General features: G+C 43.3%; 1 protein-coding gene across 3 annotated transcripts in view; it reads right to left on the reverse strand.

Annotated features, from left to right (window-relative positions):
- The window catches only part of LOC146062752 (uncharacterized), a 98,223-nt gene that overhangs the window by 36,788 nt on the left and 37,159 nt on the right, over positions 1-24,276 (reverse strand). For 2 of the 3 annotated variants that reach the window (XM_083174867.1, XM_083174808.1), the window contains exon 3: positions 14,508-14,745. The exons of the other annotated variant lie outside the window; for it this stretch is intronic. In XM_083174867.1, the coding sequence (XP_083030993.1) occupies positions 14,508-14,745 (238 nt within the window). The remainder of the gene's footprint in view (positions 1-14,507; positions 14,746-24,276) is intronic. 3 annotated transcript variants of the gene reach the window in all.

A 24,276-nucleotide genomic window follows, 5' to 3' on the forward strand; every position in this document is an offset into this window, starting at 1 on the left:
TGCTATGGGGTTCAATGGATGTTGATTAAATGGACCCATTCCTAATATGTATCAAGGATTTACTGTCTGTTTTCTGTAGCTCTGCATATCCTCATCGTGAGCTTGATCCACTAATTGGGAATTCCAAAAAAGTAGGAAAGACTCCTGCTAATAAGAAATCTGATGATAACACACTACAACCTTACCTGCACCGCAATCTCCAACCTGATCCTGAAGCTGTACACTCTTCTATTCTTTATTACACTGCAGCCTGCACGGATCTGACTTATCCGTGCAGGCTTCTGCCAAATACTCCAGGAAAATTAAATGTATTTTCCTGGTGTTTTTGGATGGCAATTAGTGGCCGTTTACCGCCAATTAGCTAATTTTCAATACGGCCACTAAGTAAATTAGGAATCACCATTATTTTGAATGGCGATTCCTAGTTGTATACTATCGATGGAGTATCCATTCATATTTGTATTTACAAATACGAATGTGCCATCAATACGAATTTACGTATTTCCAGGATAGTAAATACAGAAAATATGTATACACCTAAAAAATTTGTATTTTACTAGAAAGGTTTATTTGCCTTAGTAGATTTCCACCACTATTTTTAATGTAATAAATGCAGGCATTGGTTAAATGTAAATTTCATTTTATGTTTCTAAATATGGGAGTTCTATTTCACATGGGAGGTTGCTATGGGAAACTGATCAGATACTATCTATTATCTTCTTGAAGATGATAAATACATAAGTATATTCTGATTGGTTGCCTCTAGCAATACCCAATGTCAAATAGAAGTCCCATTTTAGTAAATTTCCACTGTAGTATCCTGTATATAGTTTATGTGCATTGTCATGTGATCAGGAAGTGGATAGAGATAGAGAGACATTAGCAGATGGTTTCCAGTCTGTGGATGTAGCTTGCGATCATGTGACCGATGGTACATATTATGTGACCTGTGACTGCAGTGGCAGCAGCAAGATCAGTGGAACACCAATTTGACTATCCATGCCACCATCTATTTCTTGCGATCCACTGGTTTCAGAACAAGGCAAGCTAGGTGTGGTGAGTGAAGTTGTTACACTTTGGGTGCCCTGGTGGTAACTTTCATGCTCCCCTTGTCCTCCTGCCTCATTTATTATATGGACAGAAGAAGCACTGCAATGAGGAGATAATGCCTTGATCTATCTGTAAGAATGCAATTATTACCAATAAGTATTACCAATAAGTATTACCAATAAGTATTATCTAGAAGTATTACCAATAAGTATTACCAATAAGAATTACCAATAAGAATTACCAATAAGAATTACCAATAAGTATTAGCAATAAGTATTACCAATAAGAATTACCAATAAGTATTAGCAATAAGTATTACCAATAAGAATTACCAATAAGTATTACCAATAAGTATTACTAATAAGTATTACCAATAAGAATTACCAATAAGTATTACCAATAAGTATTACTAATAAGTATTACTAATAAGTATTACCAATAAGAATTACCAATAAGTATTACCAATAAGAATTACCAATAAGTATTACCAATAAGAATTACCAATAAGTATTACCAATAAGTATTACCAATAAGATTTACCAATAAGTATTACCAATAAGTATTACCAATAAGCATTACCAATAAGTATTATCTAGAAGTATTACCAATAAGTATTAGCAATAAGTATTAGCAATAAGTATTACCAATAAGTATTACCAATAAGTATTACCAATAAGTATTAGCAATAAATATTACCAAGAAGTTTTACTAATAAGTATTACCAATAAGTATTTCCAATAAGAATTACAAATAAGTATTACCAATAAGTATTACCAATAAGAATTACCAATAAGTATTACCAATAAGAATTACCAATAAGAATTACCAATAAGTATTACCAATAAGAATTACCAATAAGAATTACCAATAAGAATTACCAATAAGAATTACCAAAATAAGTATTACCAATAAGAATTACCAATAAGTATTACCAATAAGAATTACCAATAAGTATTACCAATAAGAATTACCAATAAGTATTACCAATAAGTATTACCAATAAGTATTACCAATAAGTATTACCAATAAGTATTACCATTAAGTATTACCAATAAGAATTACCAATAAGTATTACCAATAAGAATTACCAATAAGTATTACCAATAAGAATTACCAATAAGAATTACCAATAAGTATTACCAATAAGAATTACCAATAAGTATTACCAATAAGAATTACCATTCAGAATTACCAATAGAGAGCATCTTGAGTTTCGGTGGGTGGACCTAGCATACGGCCGCACTTCAAGCAAGCTCCCTGCTCTGGTCCCCCAGTCATCTCAATTGGGTATTTTCTTTCCCCTTTTATTTCTACTTCACATTTTGTCTACACCTATTTTCTTATTTTTAATTTTATATGTATTTTTATTTTTATTTTTATTTTTTATTTTTATTTATTTTAATTTTATTTTTATTATTTATTTTCATTTTTATTTTTCTATTTATTTATTTTTATTTTATTTTATTTCTATCTTATTTTATTTTTATTTTTATTATTTTTCCTTCTTTTTATTTTTATTTTTGCCTTCTTTTTATTTTTATTTTGTATTGTTTTTAAAAAAATCAAAGACCAAATGCCAGCCAACAGCTAATTAATAGCCCAAGAAGACCATGAGGTTCCCGCTGGTTATTCTTAACTTCCGTTTTTAGACTTCCGTTTTTATCAATAAAGATTGTCCTATATAAAGAAGAAAAAATGAAGCCACAAACATCCTTGAAAAAGCACCGTTGTGTGAAACGCGTTGGTTGAACTAAGAAGCCCCCAGACGGAGACACAGAGCAAGCCCCCGCCAGTGCCGCTGCAAGCGCAAGGTAAAAGCCGGCAGGTGACGTCACTTGTGAAAAAAACTCCGGAACCCCGCCAGAAAGGTACTCAGCCTGCGTCTTGCGGCAGTACGTATTTAGTGCAGGGCAAGCCAGCCTAGCTCTCTCCACACTACTGGACTGCTTCCACAAACTCCAATAAGGAGTATAAACATCAATTTGGTCGTGTCTATTTGTTTTTATTATTTTATTTTTATTTTTATTATTTTTATATTTATTTTTATTTTTGATTTATTTTTAATTTATTTTATTTCATTTCATCTACTTCTCTCACTGCTATTATCATTATACCTGCCTCTGCACTCTGCATACCTACGGTACCCACCCACCTCCATCCCCTTAGCGCTTGTAAAAAACCTCACTATTCCCTGCTCCGGTCTGACTAGCGGATAGCAGCCAGAAATACGCCAGAGATGACCCATCAGCGAACGGGGACACAGAGAGAGCCTGACCCCCGGAATCAACACGCTCATAGAAGCGCTAGAAAGCAAAATAAACCTACCCAGCCACACGCTCTGACTACAGGGGATCGAGGTCTGCGGTGGCGGGAGTCTGCCTTGCGGAAGTGAGGTGAGGGGCGGCTTCCGCCGCTCCGGGGCCTGGACTGACTGAGGCTGCGGGCGCGGCTTGCCGGGTGCGGCGGTGCAGCAGGAGTACCCGATGAGTGGGTTAGCGCGGTCATAGCGTGCGCGATACCAGACCCCCCACCCCCCCTCCTGACCGCAGTGAAAGTGACACAGGCTGTCACAGGTAACCTCTGCTGTGAGGCAGAGGTTACCTGTATGGGCTGAAAGAGGAAAGGAAAAGACTGGCACACAGCTAAGCCTGGAAATAGAGCCCTGCATCAACCCTATTTTGTGAAAGAAGCTAGGACGGGCAGTGGAGGAGACAGTAAAGGGGATGGTAGGTGCGGTGACACCACACAACAATTATAAAAGAGCCTCCCTGACTGGACTTGGGTGCCCACTTCATGGTGGACAACAATTTTCATTAAAACCTCCTGGTAAGGGAATCTAAGTGAAGATAAGTAACCATCTGCTGGCCTAATTGAAAGGCCTTTCACTAGGTACCACAGCTAACCTCTAATTTGGAACATTTGGCAATGGTTAAAGAAACGCAGTAGTATTATCACCCAATAAGCAACTTAACCAGAGCTAGAATACCAGAATACCAACCCCATATTCATTTAATAAAGCTGGTGGATTACAAATAAGAACTTTATAGAGAGGCGAAAGAAAGAGTAACCAGACAGATACACCTACGGTAAAAGTACTATTGAATTGTCAATTGTCCTATGGATAAATACATGGAGAAAGCCAAAAAAGGAGGAAAGGGGAATGCCGTGTTGGCCAAAGGACATAAAGAATAATGGCCAATCTTTTATTACTATCTTTATTGGACAAAGATTTATCAAAAGATTTAAATGATACCCCGCAACAAAGCTCGTCCTCGACCTTCAAGGCTCAGGAGATATCAGATATCCTGGCCCCCCTGTTGGACAACAAATTAACAGGCCTGAAGAAGGCCATAGAATCGATAGCAGCCCAACTTAAAGAGTACAATGCACGGTTTGAAGAAGCAGAGAAAAGAATCATGGCAGTGGAGGAAGAATTAGATATAGCAAAGGCAACCATAGCGGCTCAAGCATCATCTCTGACAGTTATTCAAGAGAAACTGGAAGAGATTGTAAATCGAAATCTACATAATAACATATGCCTAATAGGCCTATCGGAATCAGTGAAAAACAGAGACCTGATGGAACTTGTATCAAAATGGCTTCCCAAGGAATTACAATGTACATATATAAATGACCATGATGGTGGAGAAGGTACACCTCATTGGCCCAAAACAACAGTTGGTAAAGAGGATAAGTAAGAATCAACAAAATACTCGCAAGTTCACTAAGAATATATATGAGTTTTGGTTGATATACTCACAATATGATTATAAAAGAGGGATAGACTCTACTTATAGATTTGTAGGAGTTATGACAATAGAGGGGGGGGGGGTAGTTTACAAGTAAAAAGTTATGTAGACAGAATTATTTGGATTTTGATAGGCCTTCTTCAAACCCTGGCCCACTATTTGGGTGGGTTAGGATTCACTATTATAGCACAAACACTAATTGGTTTAAAGTTTATAGAATTAAGCAGTTTTTCTCTCTGTCTTCTGTTTAAAAATGTTCGAGGGCTCGAATAGTTTGTATGCACAAGTAAGGTTAAATGTTAAAAAAATAGTTTTCTGGCATAGTAATTTTTCAGGTAATAAAGCTCTCTGGATATCTGAAGGGCTAAATGAGGAAAAATGGAGACAAGGGCAATGTTATTACAGCAGGTATTTATTAAAGGTTAAGAGATGTCAGATAGGGACACTACCTCAGGCAATTGGTTCTAAGGCGTTTCAGGTACAAGGTAAAGAAAAATGGTATAGGGTACAATGTATAGACTCCTTAGTTAAGGGATGGAAGAGGTCAGGGGGCAAGGGAGGAATACTGTAGATATTACCCCCCAAAAAAGGAAATGGCTAATAGGGCAAATGTGTCAGGGGTGCGGGAATGTATTAAATTCCTTTTCTGGAATATAGAGGGCCTGAACTCCCCACTAAAGAAGAAGAAGATACTGCAACATTTAAGGAGGTTAAAACCTGACATAGCAGTACCTCAAGAAACCCACTGGGGAGAGGGGGATCTGAACACATTTAAAGACAAATGGTTTACAGACATCATAAAGGCCTCATATACCACCAAACAGAGAGAGGTAATGATTATTGTCAACAAATCACTACAATATAATATCCTAGATATATTAAGGGATCTAGAGGGAAGATTTCTGTCCTAAAAATGAAGGTAGAAGGCGCACTATACACGATCGCCACAGTATATGCCCCTACAGGTCCTAATACAAGTTTCTTTACCAAATTATACGTGCAAGTACAGGAATGGGCGGAAGGACATATAGGGTGAAATTTAATAGGATGAAAGAATCAGAGAGTGAGAGATTTGGTAAGAAATCTCCAGGGTTTTTTTTAAAGCGGCAATCATTTACACTGCAAAATACAACTGGTTTTCTAAACTTTCTAATTCTTTCATCCTATTACATTTCACCTATAATATTGGGAGGGGATTTTAACACATATTAGGAGTAATAACCCCCCCCCGGCAATATCTCTAATAATGGATGCCCTACACCTCACTGATCAATGGAGATTTCAACATCCAGTGGATAGGGAATTCACATTTTACTCTCACGCTCATCACACATCGTCTAGAATTGACTTTTGGTTGATACCAAACGTGTTATTAAATAGGGTAAATGTATAGAGATAGACAGAAGCACTCAAGATCGTCAGAATGTATGTGAAGAGGAAGCTGCCAGGTTTTGGGGCGTGTCCAAATCACCCAGTAATCTATCTTGTATAGTTTGGTGTAATACCTTGTGCTCACCTTAAATGAGAGGTATAGTATATGCGGAAGAAATTTAGAAGTAGAGTCAGTATTCGTTTAAAAATAGTGGTGTAATTTATTAATGCTGGTGTAGAACACAAAAAAAAATAATGAAAAAAATGGAAAAAAATGAAAAAAGAGAAAAGATAAATGGAAATAAAGAATGTAAGTCCTGGTATTGTACAAAGGAATAGGCCAGCGAGGTATCACTCTGTGTGGGGCTTAAGGGTTTACTTTATGTGGACCCCTTTGAACCGATCATGCCCCCACATGGTTTACTTTGGCACACCCTTCCCCATGGCCTTACTAATATAATTGGAGATTTCCTTCATATTTAATGGACTCCTCAAAATTTAAGACATACATGGAACGTCAATTTTTTAATTATGTGGAAGAGAATAATCAACACATAGAAGACATAAATCTTTTTTGGGCCACATCTAAGCCAGTCTTACGAGGCTACATCATCGCATATGTGGCAATTAAACATAAACAATTAAGCAAAAAGTTAGTGGACCTTAGAAGGGAGATATCTAGTACATATTCCACTATGTTGGGTAATAACACTCCAGAAACTCGTAAAATATATCTAGATACAAAAGCATTGTATGATGCTCTTTGTACAGAGAAAGCACAACATAGTTTAGATTGTCAAAAAAAATCAATATTTTAGGGGAGGTAATAAAGCAGGTAAACTGCTAGCTTCTATAGTCAGAAGTAAACGCCCAATGACACATATATCTAAACTAGTGGTAGGAGTACAACAAATTTAATACAAAAGCGGATATAGCCAATCTATTTCTAAAATATTACTTCCAATTATATGAAGCGCCAATAGATAACCCATCCCTGGGAATGGATTTTATTAAAAGAGCTAACGCCCCCAAACTATCAAATGTGGAAAATATAGACCTGGCAAAACCAATTTCAGAGCTGAAAATTAGGGATCGCATTGGGAAATTAGCTAGGGGTAAAACCCCCGGTCCAGATGGGTTGAGGGCTGAGTACTACAAAATTCTGACACCCCATTTGACACCACATCTCCAGTCCATATTTAATTCTATATTAGAGGGAAAGACACCAGACAAATATTTTAATAAAGCAAGAATCATTATCTTGCCCAAAGTGGGTAAAGATCCCACGCAAATGGCTTTACATCGCCCTATATCTCTACTGAACCAAGATCTGAAAATATTGACGGCCATTATGGCAGAACGACTGTAACGAGTATTACCTAAGTTGCTTCACCCGGCTCAGTCAGGTTTTATACGTGGCAGATCGTCAGTACATATTGTACGTCAAGCAATAGCAGCCATAATTCAAGCAGAATCTAAGACTGAGGGGAGTTCAGTAATGATCAGTTGTGATGCAGACAAGGCCTTTAACCGGGTGTCATGGTCACACCTCCTTAGGGTGCTGCATGCTCAAAATCTGGGAATAGGGTTTATCACTTTTTTTCCATATGATGTATTCCTCCCCCACAGCATTTATAACAATCAATGGTATGAACAAAGCAAAGTTTGCTTTGTCTCGAGGTATTAGGCAAGGCTGCCCATTATCTCCTCTGTTGTTTGATCTTGCGATAGATTCTTTGATAAGACACCTCTACTTCAATAATGCATGGCAGGGCATACAAGTAGGGAAAGAGGCACTGAAGGTATTAGCGTACGCTGATGACGCTACTGTATTTTACAAACCCTCAAGAAGAAATTTCAGGAACAATACAAATATTATTAGGCTTCAAACAGGTGTCAGGATTTAATATAAATAAAACAAAGACTAAGGATCCGGCATTACATGCCAAAGCAAAAGACGGAGGGGCAGATAACCTTCCTTTTACTTTCCTTCGGCAATCTCAACTCTGACATATTTAGGTATTAAATTATCAAAAAATATGACAGATCTATACAATAATAACATTCAACCTATAATAACACGTATATTGAAAGATTTTAAATCCTGGAGGAGTGTGCCATTAATCATATATTGGTGTTTCCACGACTTTTATACTATACACAAATGCTACCATATATCTTAAAGGAAACAGATTTAAGAACAGTAAATACATCGATTAGTACCTTTATACGGGCAGGAAAAATCCCAGGATATCCATGTTTAAGTTAAGTCAAAAGTTGTTTTAGGAGGAATAAATTTGCCATGTATACGTAGCTATGTTCTGGCAGCAAATTATAGGTACGCAATAGACTGGATAAACAACACTGACAACTGCACAAATGTTTCCCTAGAACAAGCATTTTGTCCGGATATTCCATTAAATAGCCTATTATATATGAGACCCTCCAAATTCCACCAAGGGTCTTAGATAACCCACTACTAACAGCTACTTGTACTGCATGGAGAGTGGTTCGGTCCAGGCAGGGACTGTCACCATATAAATCAATATTCTTATCAGTTCACTATAATATAATAACCCAAGCACCACTAATACAGAATTAGAAAATATCACAGAACTGATGAGAGGAGGTATTAGGACAATCACAGACGTCAGGAAAAAGACATTTCAATGCTTACCTACGAACCTACGAACAGTTAACTGAAAAATATAGTAATCTAAATATCTCTAGTTTCCATTATTTTCAGCTGAGAAGCTATGTAAATAATGATATGATAAAACCCACAATTAGAGACATAACAGAAGGGGGGAAATTTAGTAAGATGAATTTGTGAAAAAAAATCGTATTTTCGTCCGAAAATAAAAAAAAATTTGGTGTATTCGTATGTTTGGCATTTACTATGCCAAATATACAAATTTTCGTATTTGTATTGATGGGACATTTGTATTTGTATTTAAAAATACGAATGTCTACACCATCGATACAATACGACAGAAATCACCATTCAAAAGAATGGTGGTTCCTGATTTACTAAGCGGCCGTATTAAAATTCGTCAGCGAATGGCCGGGCAAATACAGCAGGAAAATACTCTTTATTTTCCTGTCCTATTTGCAGGCTTTAGTGTTAAAAAAATAATAATAAATAAATAAAAATAAAACAGCGTGGGGTCCCCCCCACGGCTGTAACCAGCACCAGGCTAAAATAGCCGTGGCTGGTAATAAAAAAAATCAGGAAACCCAACAAATAGTGGTTCCCCAATTTTTCTGAAACCAGCCCCAGGCTCCATGGCCAGGGCTGGTTCCCAAAATATGGGGGACAAAATGACTAGGGGCCCCCCCGTATTTTAAGAAACAGCCCCAGGCCAAACCAGCCAGCTGGGTAATGTCACAGCCGGGGGACACTTATTATATAAGTTCCTGCGGCCAAAACATTCACCCTACTGACCAGTCAGCCTGGCCAGGGTCCCTGGGAGAGTGGGGAGCCCCCCAATAAAGGGGTCCCCCCCTCCAGGACTTACCTGACCAGGCTGAAGCCTGGTGCTGTCCCCGGTGACCATGGAGCGGTGGTCACCAGGCTGATTATATGTAAAAAAAATAGAATAAACTATTGTTTAATACTGTGAAACTATGAGTCCTAGCAAGCCTCCCCCGCAACTTGGGACTTGGAGAACCACAGGTCCCAGCATGTGGGGCAGTAAAGGGCCCGCTGGCACTTGTAGTTCCACAGTAGTAAAAATAGTCAAATAAACACACTGACACCCAAGAAAAATAAAGTTTTATTACATCCAAAGCCCACACATACTAATACTTACCTATCTTGAGCCCGTAGGTTGGTCCCTGAGTCCAGGGCTCCATGGTCCAGGGGTCCGGGGCTCCATGGTCCAGGGGTCCGGCTCCGGGGTCCAGGCGTCCGGCCCTGGGATCCAGAGGTCAGCAGAAATCCATAGGGGACCTGTGGAAGGAAATTCTACTCACAGGTCTCCTCAGGCGTAGATCTGTCCTCTTCGTTCCGTAGTAGTCCTCCGGTACTTGGAAACAAAACGGCATCCCGGCATCAACGAACAGAAGAATCGCTGAAAGTTCATCTTCAGCGCTTCTCCTCTGAATGATTCTATTGGCTGCTAAAACGAATTAATACGACATCGGAGGGTTACAAAGCAGTCGTATCTGACTGCTTTGTAAATTCCCCTCCGGAACACGAAATTTCGTATTGGTATTCTTAGTAAATTTCGCCCAAGATATGGAAGTAATGATATGTCGGGCAAAAAAAAAATATATACAACCTCCCTACTGTATGCACAGATTAAACGGCAAATCCAGATAGATAGTATACAGACAGGGCCATAGGCGTGCGCAGCCCGTTTTATTAGTGGGTGCACCACACTTGTACCCCAAGTACCCAGGGGCAAATGCCCGCCCCCACACATAGGGGGTTATTCAGGTTGATTCGCAAGGGTGCGAATTCGCAGCCTTGCGAGTCCATCCAACCCCGCTCGGTGAACCACCCCCCCCCCCGTCGCCCCCTCAAAGTGCGGCTTAGCCCGCACAGCAGCGAATGGATGTTTTGCATTAACATCCATTCGCATTGCTGGGGTGTCCGCCCACATCATTCGATGGTCACCGACCATCGAATGATGTTTAGCGTGCACGCATATATAAGTGACTTTTAAGTTACTTACATTTGCGTGCACGCTGGCGTGATATGGGCGGGCAGCTGACATCCGGTGATGTCAGCTACCCGGCCCACACACCCGCGTCACTGCCTCATTACCATGAGAACGCCCAGCATTCTCATGGAAACGCCCATGGAATGCTGGGCGTTCCCATATGGTAATGGGGCAGACCGGCGCCCCCCCGCCCATCTCCGCCCCCCCCCCATGCAGCCGAGTGCATCTGAATAAGGCCCATAGTATACACACACATACATACTTACAGAGCCCCCTCACACATAGTATACATATGCACAGCCTTTGCACACCCAAATACACACACAGTACACAGAGTCCCCTCCCACACACGTAGTGCACATATACACAGCCCCCCTATGCACACACACAGTATACTTACAAAAAGCTGATAAACACACACCTTTATGACATAACAAAAAAACAGCCAGCATTATTAAAGACCAGTATACCTTCCCCCTTCCCCGCTAAAACAAAGTCATAGCCTCATATAACATACAATCCCCCTGTTCCAGCTTACCTGCAGCACATTCAAACACCAGGAAGTCCTCTCCTCACTCCTCACCCGGCCACTCGGCCAGCACTGTTTCAGTTAGGCCTGAGAGGAGCTGTCTGTGCACTTCAGCTCCCCCTACAGGCAGCCGGCTCCAGGAAAAAAAAAATTATATTCTGTGATGTAGGACCTTGCTGCAATCGTGCAGCAAGGTCCTGTCATTAGGAGGTGCCTGTGCACCCCCGGCACCCCCCCTGCGCACGCCTATGGACAGGGCTGGCAAGATGGAAAGAAGATCTACCAGTAGTAACCCTTCAATCTGTGCTGACAGCGTTTATTCGTATAAATAAATATCTGTAAGGTCCGGGGGTGCACAGGACCACCCATTAGCCCATTTTGTAGCTGAGGGATGGAGCTTTCCAACGAGCCCAGCCCCGTGTCTCTAGCCCCCTGGGAACTGGAGATACGACCAGGCAAAGTTGGAACATTTTCCCTATAGGATAACATGGGACCCGCTAATTCCAACCCCCACCCAGTTCAACGGCTGCCAGTTCCCCCTTCGGCATCACTGAAGCTCGAGGTTGATCTCAGTCGAACCCAAATTGCTGGGCCTTCAATCTGATACCAGGCTGGATCCATATGGGTTAATTGGTTCCAGGGATATTGAGGTTAAACCGTTTTTTTTTTTTTTTTTTTCATTTCTTAAATGTAATTTCATGACTGTTTATGTTCTTTGAGGGCAGATTTCTCTGTAACCAAACAGCCCAGTTTCATGGGACCAAAATCATTCGAAGCCAACTCAAAAGTTCCTCAATATGATACTGGTCTCATCTAAATGGGTCAGTTGGTTCCGAAGATATAGCTGGTTGGTTAAAGGGGGGTAGGGAGAGGGAAGTGGTTGTCTCTCCCCCTCACACCAGAAAATGCAGGGCTGGTGTATAAGGTGTCAGCCTGGGAATGTCCCTGCATGATCCCGGGACCATATTCCCGGGTAAATCCCTGAACTTTCTGTTGTGAAAGGGGTATTATTTCAAACAGCCGTGACCTGCAGTGCTCTGAATACAGCCGGGCAGCCCCCTGCTCTCTGCCCAGCTGTCAATGACTGTCACCCCTGCAGCTTCCACTCCAATTCTTCTTCCCGCTTTCACCTCAGCCTCCCCCCCCTTTAATCATGTGGTGCTGGCGCCCGGCGTGCTCCCCCGAAATCACGCACATCAACAGCAGCGCGCACAATATTTCAAATGTCCACTCGGATAGAGGGGACACCAGGAGGGGAGTGTGAGTGTGCTCTGCGCTGCGCTCTGCTCCTCTCCCCATAGAAGCAGCTGCACCGCTCTCCATCTCTCCCTGCAGCAGCAGCGAAGGCTCATATAAAAATTTACAGTAAGTGGCACTTTTGGGGGCATTGCTTAAGGGACGCTACAAGTAGCGGTATGTGGGGGTATTATGCATAATGTGTGGCTTAATGTGTAAGGGGCATTATGGTGTGCAGCATCATGTGTAAGCGGCATTATGTGTGCTGCATCATGTGTAAGGGACATTATGTGTGCAGCATCATGTGTAATGGGTACTATGGTGTGCGGCATCATGTGTAATGGGTACTATGGTGCGCGGCATCATGTGTAATGGGTACTATGGTGTGCAGCATCATGTGTAATGGGTACTATGGTGTGCGGCATCATGTGTAATGGGTACTATGGTGTGCGGCATCATGTGTAATGGGTACTATGGTGTGCGGCATCATGTGTAATGGGTACTATGGTGCCATCAAGCAAGAACCCCCTAGCAATGAGCACGTAGGTAAGCAGCACTTATGTGGCAAATATGTAATGGTCATAATGGTTGTTATATAGTATGTAATGGGCATCATGATGTGTGGCACAATGTGTAATGTGCATTATGGTGTGTGGCCTTATGTGTAAGTGGCATTACGGCGTGTGGCTTTATGTGTAATGGGTATTACAGAGTTTGCTAAAATGTGTTATGGGCATTACTGTGTATGGTCTAAAGTGTAACACCACACCCCTTTTTGTGATGCCACGCCTCCTTCCCATGAGGCCACGCCCCTTTTTGGCGCGCGGCTGCGCCGCGCTAAGTTCCCCTACTGTTATGTCTAGATTTGGGACCACCCATTACCATAATTCTAGATTCGCCTATGGGTGTTTCTTATATGGAAATGCAATATAAATTGTTCCACAGGGCCTACTATACTCCAAATAGGAGGTTTCATATGGAAGCATCTACAGATGCAAACTGTTTCTAATGTCTAAATGCGGGCTTACTCTATTGTATGTGGGGATACGGGGAAGTAAAGAGATTTTGGGGAAAAGTAAGTAAATACATACAAGATAGGTGTGACATCGAGGTAATCCCTACACCCGAATGGGCTTTGTGGGACATCTATCCCTTGCAAACTAGACTCTCACGAGGGCAACGTATATTACTGGCCAAAATAGCAGCAGCCACAAGAAAGACAATATTATCACAGTGGACACTCATACATGCACTTACATAATCTTTACTAATCCCCAGAATAACATATTTATTCCAGATGGACTGGATAGAAATGATCAGAGATAAGGAGAAAAAGCTAAAATGTTCTTTGACATATGGCTACCACACGCTAAAACCCGGCCTATGCAGGCCAAAAACATCTTGAAGAAGTCAGTGGCCTCGACCTCATGGTATGAGCTAGAGTTACAAAGTAATGGAAATGACCCATTCTGAGGGAAGGAAATAAAATAAATCAAATTAGATAGAAAGAGATAGAGGAAATATCGGGGAGGACTGAAGGGGGATTAATTAAAGTCAAATGTTAAATCTAAAAGTAACATGGTGAATTGATGGTTAAGATAAAACACATATATACGTTTCACAATCAATAAAAACATTACATAAATAAAAATGATAGGATTGATATAATGTTATAATTATTTACAAAGTGAAATGTTTAATATTGTTTTTCTTTTTTAATGGAAAGCAATTTTATTGGCACTAATTGTATGTTAAGTCATTACTTGTACAACATATGAAAATGTATGAATTGCACAGAATTTTCAATAAAAAAGAAGTAAAAAAAAGGATAACCAATAAGACTTAACTATACAATCACAAACTAAATGATTCTTGGCTATAAGAAAAGGTTCATCACTTTCTTACCGTAGTTTGTACATTCCAAGACTTCGTCAAAACCTTCACAAATGAGAAGGATTTTTTCCTGATTGTCAGAAACGCGGAGGATATATTTTCGACTTAGTAGGCCAAAGAACTCCGACTTGAAGTCGTAGGTACTTTCCAGACCTTCTACAGAGTGATGTCCATACTTCAAGTATAGGCAGCAGGGAATTGGATTCTTTTCTGCCCAGACTATTTCCTCAGCATGAAGCAATCCACCTCCCTAAACAAAATTAGGCCAAAGACTTAAACTGCATACATGGGAAACAGAGGGCAAAATACTGTAGGATAACACATGGGGGCAGATATAACACATGACTTAGTACATCTCACCCTGGTTGTTAAATCTGCCCCAAAGTGACATTTATAGCGGTATCCTCAGATGCAATTGCTGTACACTTGATGGTAGACAATTGCTGTATGCACACAAGTTGTCACCATAGGCGAATCTAGGGGGTGGTCCGGGGGTGCACAGGACCATCCATTAGCCCATTTTACAGCTGAGGGCTGGGGCTTTCCAACGAGCCCAGCCCCGTGTCTCTAGCCCCCTGGGAACTGGAGATACTGCCAGGCAAAGCTGGAACGTTTTCCCTATAGGATAACATGGGACCCGCTAATTCCAACCCCCACCCAATTCCAACGGCTGCCAGTTCCCCCTTTGGCATCACTGAAGCTCAAAGTTGATCTCAGTCAAACCCAAATCGCAGGGCCTTCAATCTGATACCAGGCTGGATCCATATGGGTTAATTGGTTCCAGGGATATTGAGGTTAAACCGTTTTTTGTTCATTTCTTAAATGTAATTTCATGACTGTTTATGTTCTTTGAGGGCAGATTTCTCTGGAAACAAACAGCCCAGTTTCACGGGACCAACTCAAAAGTTCTTTAATATGATACTGGTGTCATGTAAATGGGTCAGTTGGTTCCAAAGATATAGCTGGTTGGTTAAAGGGGGGTAGGGAGAGGGGAGTGGTTTTCTCTCCCCCTCACACCAGAAAATGCAGGTTGGTGTATAATGGGAATGTCCCTGCATGATCCTGGGACCATATTCCCGAGTAAATCCCTGCATTTTCTTTTGTGAAAGGGGTATTATTTCAAATAGCCGTGACCTGCACTGCTCTGAATACAGCTGGGCAGCCCCCTGCCCAGCTGTCAATGACTGTCACCCCTGCAGCTTCTGCTCCAATTCTTCTCCCCGCTTTCACCTCAGCCCGCCCTCCCTTTAATCATGTGGTGCCGGCACCCGGCGTGCTCCCCCGACGTCACGCACAACAATAGCGCACAATATTTCAAATGTCCACTCGGCTAGAGGAGACACCAGGAGGGGAGTGGGAGCGTGCTCTGCGCTGCGCTCTGCTCCTCTCCCCATAGAAGCAGCTGCACCACTCTTCATCTCTCCCTGCAGCAGCAGCGAAGGCTCATATAAAAATTTACAGTAAGTGGCACTTTGGGGGGGACATTGCTTAAGGGACGCTACAAGTGGCGGTATGTGGGGGCATTATGCATAATGTGTGGCTTAATATGTAAGGGGCATTACGGTGTGCAGCATCATATGTAAGGGGTATTATGTGTGCAGCATCATGTGTAAGGAGCATTATGTGTGCAGCATCATGTGTAAGGGACATTATGTGTGCACAGGGGCGGATCCAGGATAAAATGACAGGGGGGGCACCATGATAAAAGAGGATTTAGGTGGGGGAGGGGCAGGGTTAGTGGTGCCATTGTACATGCTAAGAGAGCTTCAGAGAGAGGGTGGGAATGGGATTAAAAAAGTACGCAGGCCCACCATGGTGACAAAAGTGATGGATGTAGTTGTGCGCGCGCAGAAGGCGCGCTCCGGAAAAGGGGGTGTGGCCACTCAACAGGGGGCGTGTCCTTGAGTGTAGTGTACAACACCATATACAACTTCTACACATTATGCAAAAAAATACTAGACCCCATTATACACATGATGATAAATGGAATGAGCCAAAATTCACATAATGCCAAATGGATTGAGCCAAAATTCACATAATGCTACACGGATTGAGCCAGAATTCACATAATGCCACACAGATTAAGCCAAAATTCACAATACGCTTCATAAACAGCGACATTGTCCACCAAAGGCGCGCATTAAACATTTACACCATAATGTCCATTACACGTTAAGTTACACGCCATTATGTCCATTATGTATTATGCCAAACACCATAATGCCTATTAAAAATTATGCTACATAAGTGCTGCTTATCTACATGCTCATTGCCAAGGGTTCCATGCTCATTGCCAGAGGTTCCATGCTCGTTGCCATGTGGGATTACATGCTCATTGCCAAGGGGGAATACATGCTCGCGGTAAATGGGGGACAGCTGCCGCCAGGCAGAAGTGATAGCTACTGACAGTGGCAGAGCCTGGCTGTATGCAGAGCACTGCAGGTCCCGGCTATTATAAATAATACCCCTTTCACACCAGAAAATGCATTCCCAGGTTGGCCCCTTTTACACCAGCCTAGTCACTGCATTTTCTGGTGTGAGGGGGAGAGAAAACCACCACTCCCCTCCCTTTAACCCGTTATCTGATTTAACCGGCTATATCTTCAGGACCAACTGACCCATTTACATGAGACGAGTATCATATTGAAGAACTTTTGAGTGGGCTTTGAATGATTTTGGTCCAGTGAAACTGGAACGTTTGGTTCCAGAGTAATCTGCCCTCAAAGAACATGAACAGCTATGAAATTTAATAAAAAAATCGGTTTACGTGCAATATCTCCGGAACCAATATGACCGATATGGACCAGCCTGGTATCATATTGAAGGCCCAGCGATTTGGAATTGAATGATATCAACCTCAAGCTTCTGGGATGCCAGGTGGGGAACTGGCAGCCGTCGGAACCGGGTAGGGGTCAGAATTGACGGGTCCCATATTATCCTATGGGGAAAAAACGTTACAGCTTTGCCAGGCGATATCTTCGGTTCCCGGGGGCTAGAAACACGGGGCTGGGCTCGTTGGAAAGCCCTGGTCCTCAGATACAATATTAAATGACAGAGGGGGCACGTGCCCGGGTGCCCCCCCCCCCCCGAATCCGCCACTGTGTGTGCAGCATCATGTGTAAGGGACAATATGTGTGCAGCATCATGTGTAATGGGTACTATGGTGTTCGACATCATGTGTAATGGGTACTATGGTGTGCGGCATCATGTGTAATGGGTACTATGGTGCCATCAAGCAAGAACCCCCTAGCAATGAGCACGTAGGTAAGCTGCACTTATGTGGCAAATATGTAATGGGCATTACATTTTGTTATATAGTATGTAATGGGCATCATGATGTGTGGCACAATGTGTAATGGGCATTATGGTGTGTGGCCTTATGTGTAATTGGCATTACGGTGTGGCTTTATGTGTAATGTGTATTACGGAGTTTGCTAAAATATGTAATGGGCATTACTGTGTATGGTCTAAAGTGTAATACCACACCCCTTTTGTGATGCCACGCCTCCTTCCCGTGAGGCAACGCCCCTTTTTGGCGCGCGGCACAGCCGCGCAAAGGTCCCCCGGCTTTTTTATCTAGATCTGGGACCACCCATTACCATAATTCTAGATTCGCCTATGGTTGTCACACAGTCCCAGATGTTAATTTGAGGCCTTACTACGATCACATAGAGTTGCAACCTGACTCTAAATTGAATATATCTGGTGTTGCTCCCATACCCAGAATTCAGTCAGTCTCCATAGAGCCAGGGGCGGATTGGCATTTAAATCCCTGGCCCGGGACATTGTTTTAAGCAGCCCGGGGAAGGGGTGGCCTGGACGGGTGTGATGATAAAATACAGCATAAATAGGGGTACAGCTGATAGAACTAAAATTGTCAAGGAGACTGAAGATGAAGTGGAGGAAGGGAAGAACAGGGCAGGTGAGGTAAAGAGGTAGGGTGAGTACGTGAGGAAGGAGGGCCCTACTCCTAAGAGTTAACAGACTAAAAGGAGGTGGGTGGACAAACGAAAAATAATAGGATAAGTAGGAACAGATGGGAACAGATGGGAGGTAGGGTAGGCAGGATAGCAGGAGCAAAGAGGTTAGGAGGAGGATGTCAGAATCCGCAGTGTGCGTTCGCATCTGCAACCGCGTCCGCATTCCTTACCCGCACGCTGGTGCATCCTGGATTGCCTGTGACATTGTTGCTCTGACCTGTGCACTGACTCATGTGACCAAAGGTGTACACAGGTACTTCCTGGACTTAATTGCTGCTGCAGGTTGCAGCCAATCACAGACCAGCTGGGGAGATATAGGTAAGGCCTCTGGCCCATTACCCCTGCCTTGAACAACTAGTCTTAATCATGTGTGCTACCAGGAGTCAGCGTTCTAGGCTCCAGATTCCCTTGTTCCTGAGTACCTGTGTTCCTGAGTACTCTGATACAGCTGCTGTTGATTCCTGAAAGCTCCCTGGACACCCTTCACCTGCCAGGACATCTTCCAGCTGCTTATACCATCTGCAGTTCTCCAGAGGAAGAAGCTAGAGCTCTCCAGCAACTGCCAGCAAGTTTGCATTGCCCTTAAAGGGCCATCACCACCTTCAACTCCCAAGTCAACACAGATGTCAACACTTCATACAAACCTAACAGTTCCCTGACTGCTGACTTTCCAGCAGTTCCCAGACTGCTGACATTCCAGCAGTTTCCAGGCCATTCATCGGTTACGATTCTCCACGCAAATTCCTACCGGCAGAGAAGAATTACGCCATCGGTGACCAGGAGTTATTGGCTATTAAATTGGCTCTAGAAGAGTGGCGTTACCTTCTGGAGGGAGCCAAGCATCCAGTGACAATCTACACAGACCACAAGAACCTTCTGTACATTCAGTCCGCTCAGTGTTTGAACCCCAGACAGTCTCGTTGGTTCTTGTTCTTCTCCAGGTTTAATTTTAAGATTTTGTTTCTTCCTGGTTCCCAGAATGCCAAAGCCGTTGCTTTGTCCCGTTCCCTAGAAGAGGACATCGGTATACCCGAATCCAATCCAATAAGAAATCCTACAGCCTTTGCTTCTACTGACTTGTCGTCTGTGCCGCCCGAGGGAAGATATTTGTGCCCCCTGAGCTACATCCAAAGCTCATTCATCTCAATCTTTTGGTCACCCTGCCATCTTGAAAACCTGGGAGATCATTCATTGGTCCTATTGGTGGCCCCATCTTCGGAAGGATGTCAAGGACTTTGTAGCTTCCTGTCCTATATGTGCGCAACACAAGGTCTTCCACCAAGCTCCGGCTGGCACATTTGTGCTACTCTCGATTCCTAATTGTCCATGGACCCATATCTCAATGGACTTCATCTCTGATCTTCCGAAGTCCCAGGAGTTCAATACCATATGGGTCAGGGTGGATCGTTTTTTTTAAATGGCCCATTTTGTACCCCTGAAGGGTCTGCCTTCTGCCCCGCAACTGGCAAAATTGTTTGTCCAGAACATTTTTAAGCTTCCTATAGAGATCGTATCTAACCGCGGTGTCCAATTTGTCGCCAGGTTCTGGAGGGCTTTATGCAAAGTATTCAAGGTGGACCTCAAATTCTCATCAGCATACCATCCCCAGTCAAAGGACAGATGGAGAGGGTCAACCAGGACCTTGAGAACTTCCTCCGCCTATATGTTTTGTCCTCCCAAGATGACTGGATCGATCTGCTGCCCTGGGCAGAATTTGCGCACAACTTCAGATATCATACGTCCACTGGCCACACTCCCTTCTTCACAGTGTTTGGGCAACATCCTCGCCCTCCAGTATTTGAGGATCTACCACCAATGGAGGTACCTGCTGCCAAGTCTGCCTATGTGCATTTTTCCCAAATTTGGAAGAATGTACATCTTGCCCTAAAGAAGGCATCCAAGAAGTAAAAATTCTTTGCGGATCGCAGAAGGAAAAAAGTTCCCGAGCTTAAACCGGGTGACAAAGTCTGGCTCTCCACCCGCAATATAAGATTGCGCGTTCTTTCCATGAAATTTGCCCCAAGATTCATTGGTCCGTATCCTGTAATGCAGATGATTAATCCTGTAAACCTACAAGCTCAGTTACCTCATTATCTCAGGATAACCAACTCCTTCCATAACTCATTACTAAGACCTCTCGTGTTGAATCGGTTCCAGTCGTCCTCTCCGGTACTTCCCAAAGTACGCACTCACCGTGGGGTGGAGTTTGAGGTCAACAAAGTGCTAGATATTTGATGCAGGTATGGTCACATCCAGTATCTGATAGACTGGAAGGGATATGGTACTGAAGAGAGAAGTTGGGTTAATGATGCTGACGTCCACGCTCCTTGTTTGATTGCACAGTTTCTCCAAGAGAATCCAGACAAGGCTAAAAGGTGTTCGGAGCCCACCTTTAAAGGGGGGGTACTGTCAGAAACTGCAGTGTGCGTTCGCATCTGCAACCGCGTCCGCATTCGTTACCCGCACGCTGGTGCGTCCTGCGACGCAGGTCCTTGTCCTGCGCTGTCCCTGGGTATTCTCCATGGCAGGATCTGTGTGACATCACTCTGGAGTCTGGTCGGCATCCCATGCTGTTCCACGCTGCTTGGGTGCCGCCATGACACTTGCAGTCACATGATTCTGTCCTCCAGTGGATTGCCTGTGACCTTGTTGCTCTGACCTGTGCTCTGATCATGTGACCAAAGGTGTGCACAGGTACTTCCTGGACTTAATTGAACATATATAATGTACATCGTTGCTGTGTACTGTGTAGCGTGTGCCATGCAACTTGCACTAGGTCCTTGCTTTATAAGTCACATTATAATTGTAACGTGCAATACTACTTTCTGTCCTAAACTGTAAAGCACATGCCTCAAATAGCCAGTGGACCCTCAGTGATTTTGTCTTTACTCTGTACTGTTTGGGATTTTCTTTGCCGAATTAGCTTTAATATCTACAGGTTACAACTTAATGATTCCCACTGAGCTAATTTTATACCTGTATCACCACTGTGCGGCATGTGTCTAAAAGGAATGTCAGGAAGGGTCTGAAGAAGGGGTTTGTCCCCCGAAGCGTTACCCGCTGTTTGTGTTTTTAATACACTTCTTTTTATGCTGGAAAGTCTCTGAGTGCCGTCATTTATCCTAGACCCTAGGCCTTTGGATGATATATATATATATATATATATATATATATATATATATATATATATATATATAGGTTATTGTCCTGAAGACGAGCCTCAGGCTCGAAACGCCGTTGGCACATACAGATAAAATCTATTTGACAAGTTACAAGAGCCGGGAGTGACGTTCTTTTTGACCTTTTGACATATATATATATATATATATATATATATATATATATATATATATATATATACACACAAATGTGTCCACATACATTATATATAGACCAGCAAACAAAAATGCAGCACTTCAGCACAATTAAATCAAAATCCTTTTAGTGGAACAGTGGTAAAACAAGCAACTTTTCAACAGCAATGTGTCGTCATCATGCTCACAGATTTGTGAATCTTTGGAATACCGTACATCACAGGTACTATTGGGTGCTTAGGAATCAGTGCCTCCATTAACTTTAGAGATCTCTTTCTTATCCACCGCCATTTGTAACGTCTCTTGCAAAAGTCTCTTAGGGCCTTATTTTGGTTCATTCTTTCTGACAAAACCATGTGCACTGCAGGGGGGGGGGGGGCAGATGTAACTTGTGCAGAGAGAATTAGATTTGGGTGAGTAATTTTGTTTCTGTGCAGGGAAAATACTGACTGCTTTATTTTTACACTGCAATATAGATCTCACTTTGAAGTAAAACCCCACCCAAATCTAATTCTCTCTGCACATGTTACATTGGCCCCACCTGCAGTGCACATGGTTTTGCCCATCTAAGAAGGATTTTGTCAGAAAGAATTATTATTATTATTATAATTTTATTTATAAGGCGCCACAAGTGTTTCGCAGCGCCGTACAAAGGAACAATACAGGGAGACAAAACTTGGCATAACATTGAATAAATAACAAAAATACAGTACAAATAAAGAGCACCACAGTTCAATACACATTACAGCTTAAATGTAAGTAGTGAGGACTCAATCAACATACAACTAGAGGCTTGAGGCCAATGATGGAGATGAGTATGAAGATGGTCACTGAGTGTTGGAGTAAAGGAGAGCTGTGAGTGAAATGTGAAGATAAGTGGGCTTTGACACCAGGAGGGAAGAGGGCCCTACTCGGAGGAGCTTACAATCTAGTAGGAAGGGGAGACAGACAGATTACAAGAGGTGCAAGCGAGGGGGTGGTGGTCAGTGGCGGAACTCCCGGAGGCAATGGAGTCATGTGCCGCCGGGCGCCAGCCTCAAAGGGGGCACTGGCTCCATTGCCTCCGAGTCCCAATGTTCCGCTGATCAGCCCTTGATTAGTGGTGCTGGTGGGGATGCCCCCCACCCCTTGCAGTCAGTGGCCGCGAAGCGGCACCGCGCAGCGCCCCCCTCCCCTGATCCACCCTGTCACGTCGCTGGCTGCTCACTGCTCCGTGGAAGGGCCTGACATCCGCCTGAGCTAGTGAGAGCCAGCGAAAGCGACGATGAGCCAGGAGGGAGGCAGGCCACAGCCAGCGCGGGGGAGCGAGCCACTGATGCAGCAGTAAGCCAGGACCTGGGAGCCGGGTAAGAGACAATACCCCCCCCCCTCCCCTCGCCGGGCGTCTTCATGTACTGCGCCCGGCTCTTGCCTGCTACCACCGACTTTCCCCTTCCCTTCTGCTGCACTGGATACTCTCGCAGGGCGTCCGCAGGCAAGATGAATGCTAGCGCCCCTCCAAGCCCCATACGTGTATGTATATGTATAAAAATATGTTGGGAGTTTTGGGGGGGGGGGGCACCGGCATTCATCTTGCCTCCGGGCCCCTGGGATGAACTTACGCCACTGGTGGTGGTTAGATAGCAGGATGTAAACAGGCAAGGGGTCGGAGAACCAGCTGGTTTATGCAGTGGAAGGGTACGCTTTGATGAATAGGTGAGTTTTCAGTGCCCGTTTGAAGCTTTGCAAGGTCGGGGAGAGTCTAATGGAGCGAGGGAGTGCGTTCCACTGAAGGGGTGCAGCACGGGCAAAGTCCTGTACTCTAGCATGGGAAGCAGTGATCAGGGTGGAGGAGAGACGACAGTCGTCAGCTGACCGTAGAGGGCGGGAGGGTGTATGAATGGAGATGAGGTTAGAGAATGAGGTTAAAGAATGAACCAAAATAAGGCCCTTAAAGACAGGAGTCTTGTTGTAATCTACTATATGTGCTGGTGTCGTCCAAGTGCTTCATTACTTGCCAATGATAATTGTCAGCATCCTGTATCACCAGGGCACCCCCCTTATCTGCTGCACAAAATACGAGTGCAAAAAGGAGTAAAATAAACCCTTCAACCAGCGCTGAATGGTGATGGGGAATGGTGTACTTCCCTTAATTAGATATCCAGGGCACTTCTATGTTGGAACATCAGCTATCAAATCATTATTCCAACCTCGGAATCAGTTTCAGATGGCGTTGAACTGTGTTGTGAATACAGTTCAAACAGGCGTGGATATAGCATATATGGGTCCCGGGTCACATACAGCCACCAGGTCTGCGGGTAAAATGCCCTCCAAGGTCCGCACCAGGTCACCGTTCACCTGTTAGAGGATTTGAACTCGATGAATCCTGGTTTCTGTTAAATTTACCCCGGTATCTGCGGAAAAATGGTTTCTTATTACCCGATTCACGGGAAGTTTCTGTCCATCTATATACCAAGTTATTCTCATAATCGAGATCAACTTTAGCCC

The sequence above is a fragment of the Crinia signifera genome, chromosome 1 (assembly GCF_055691185.1).
Source record: "Crinia signifera chromosome 1, ASM5569118v1, whole genome shotgun sequence".
NCBI lineage: Eukaryota > Metazoa > Chordata > Amphibia > Anura > Myobatrachidae > Crinia > Crinia signifera.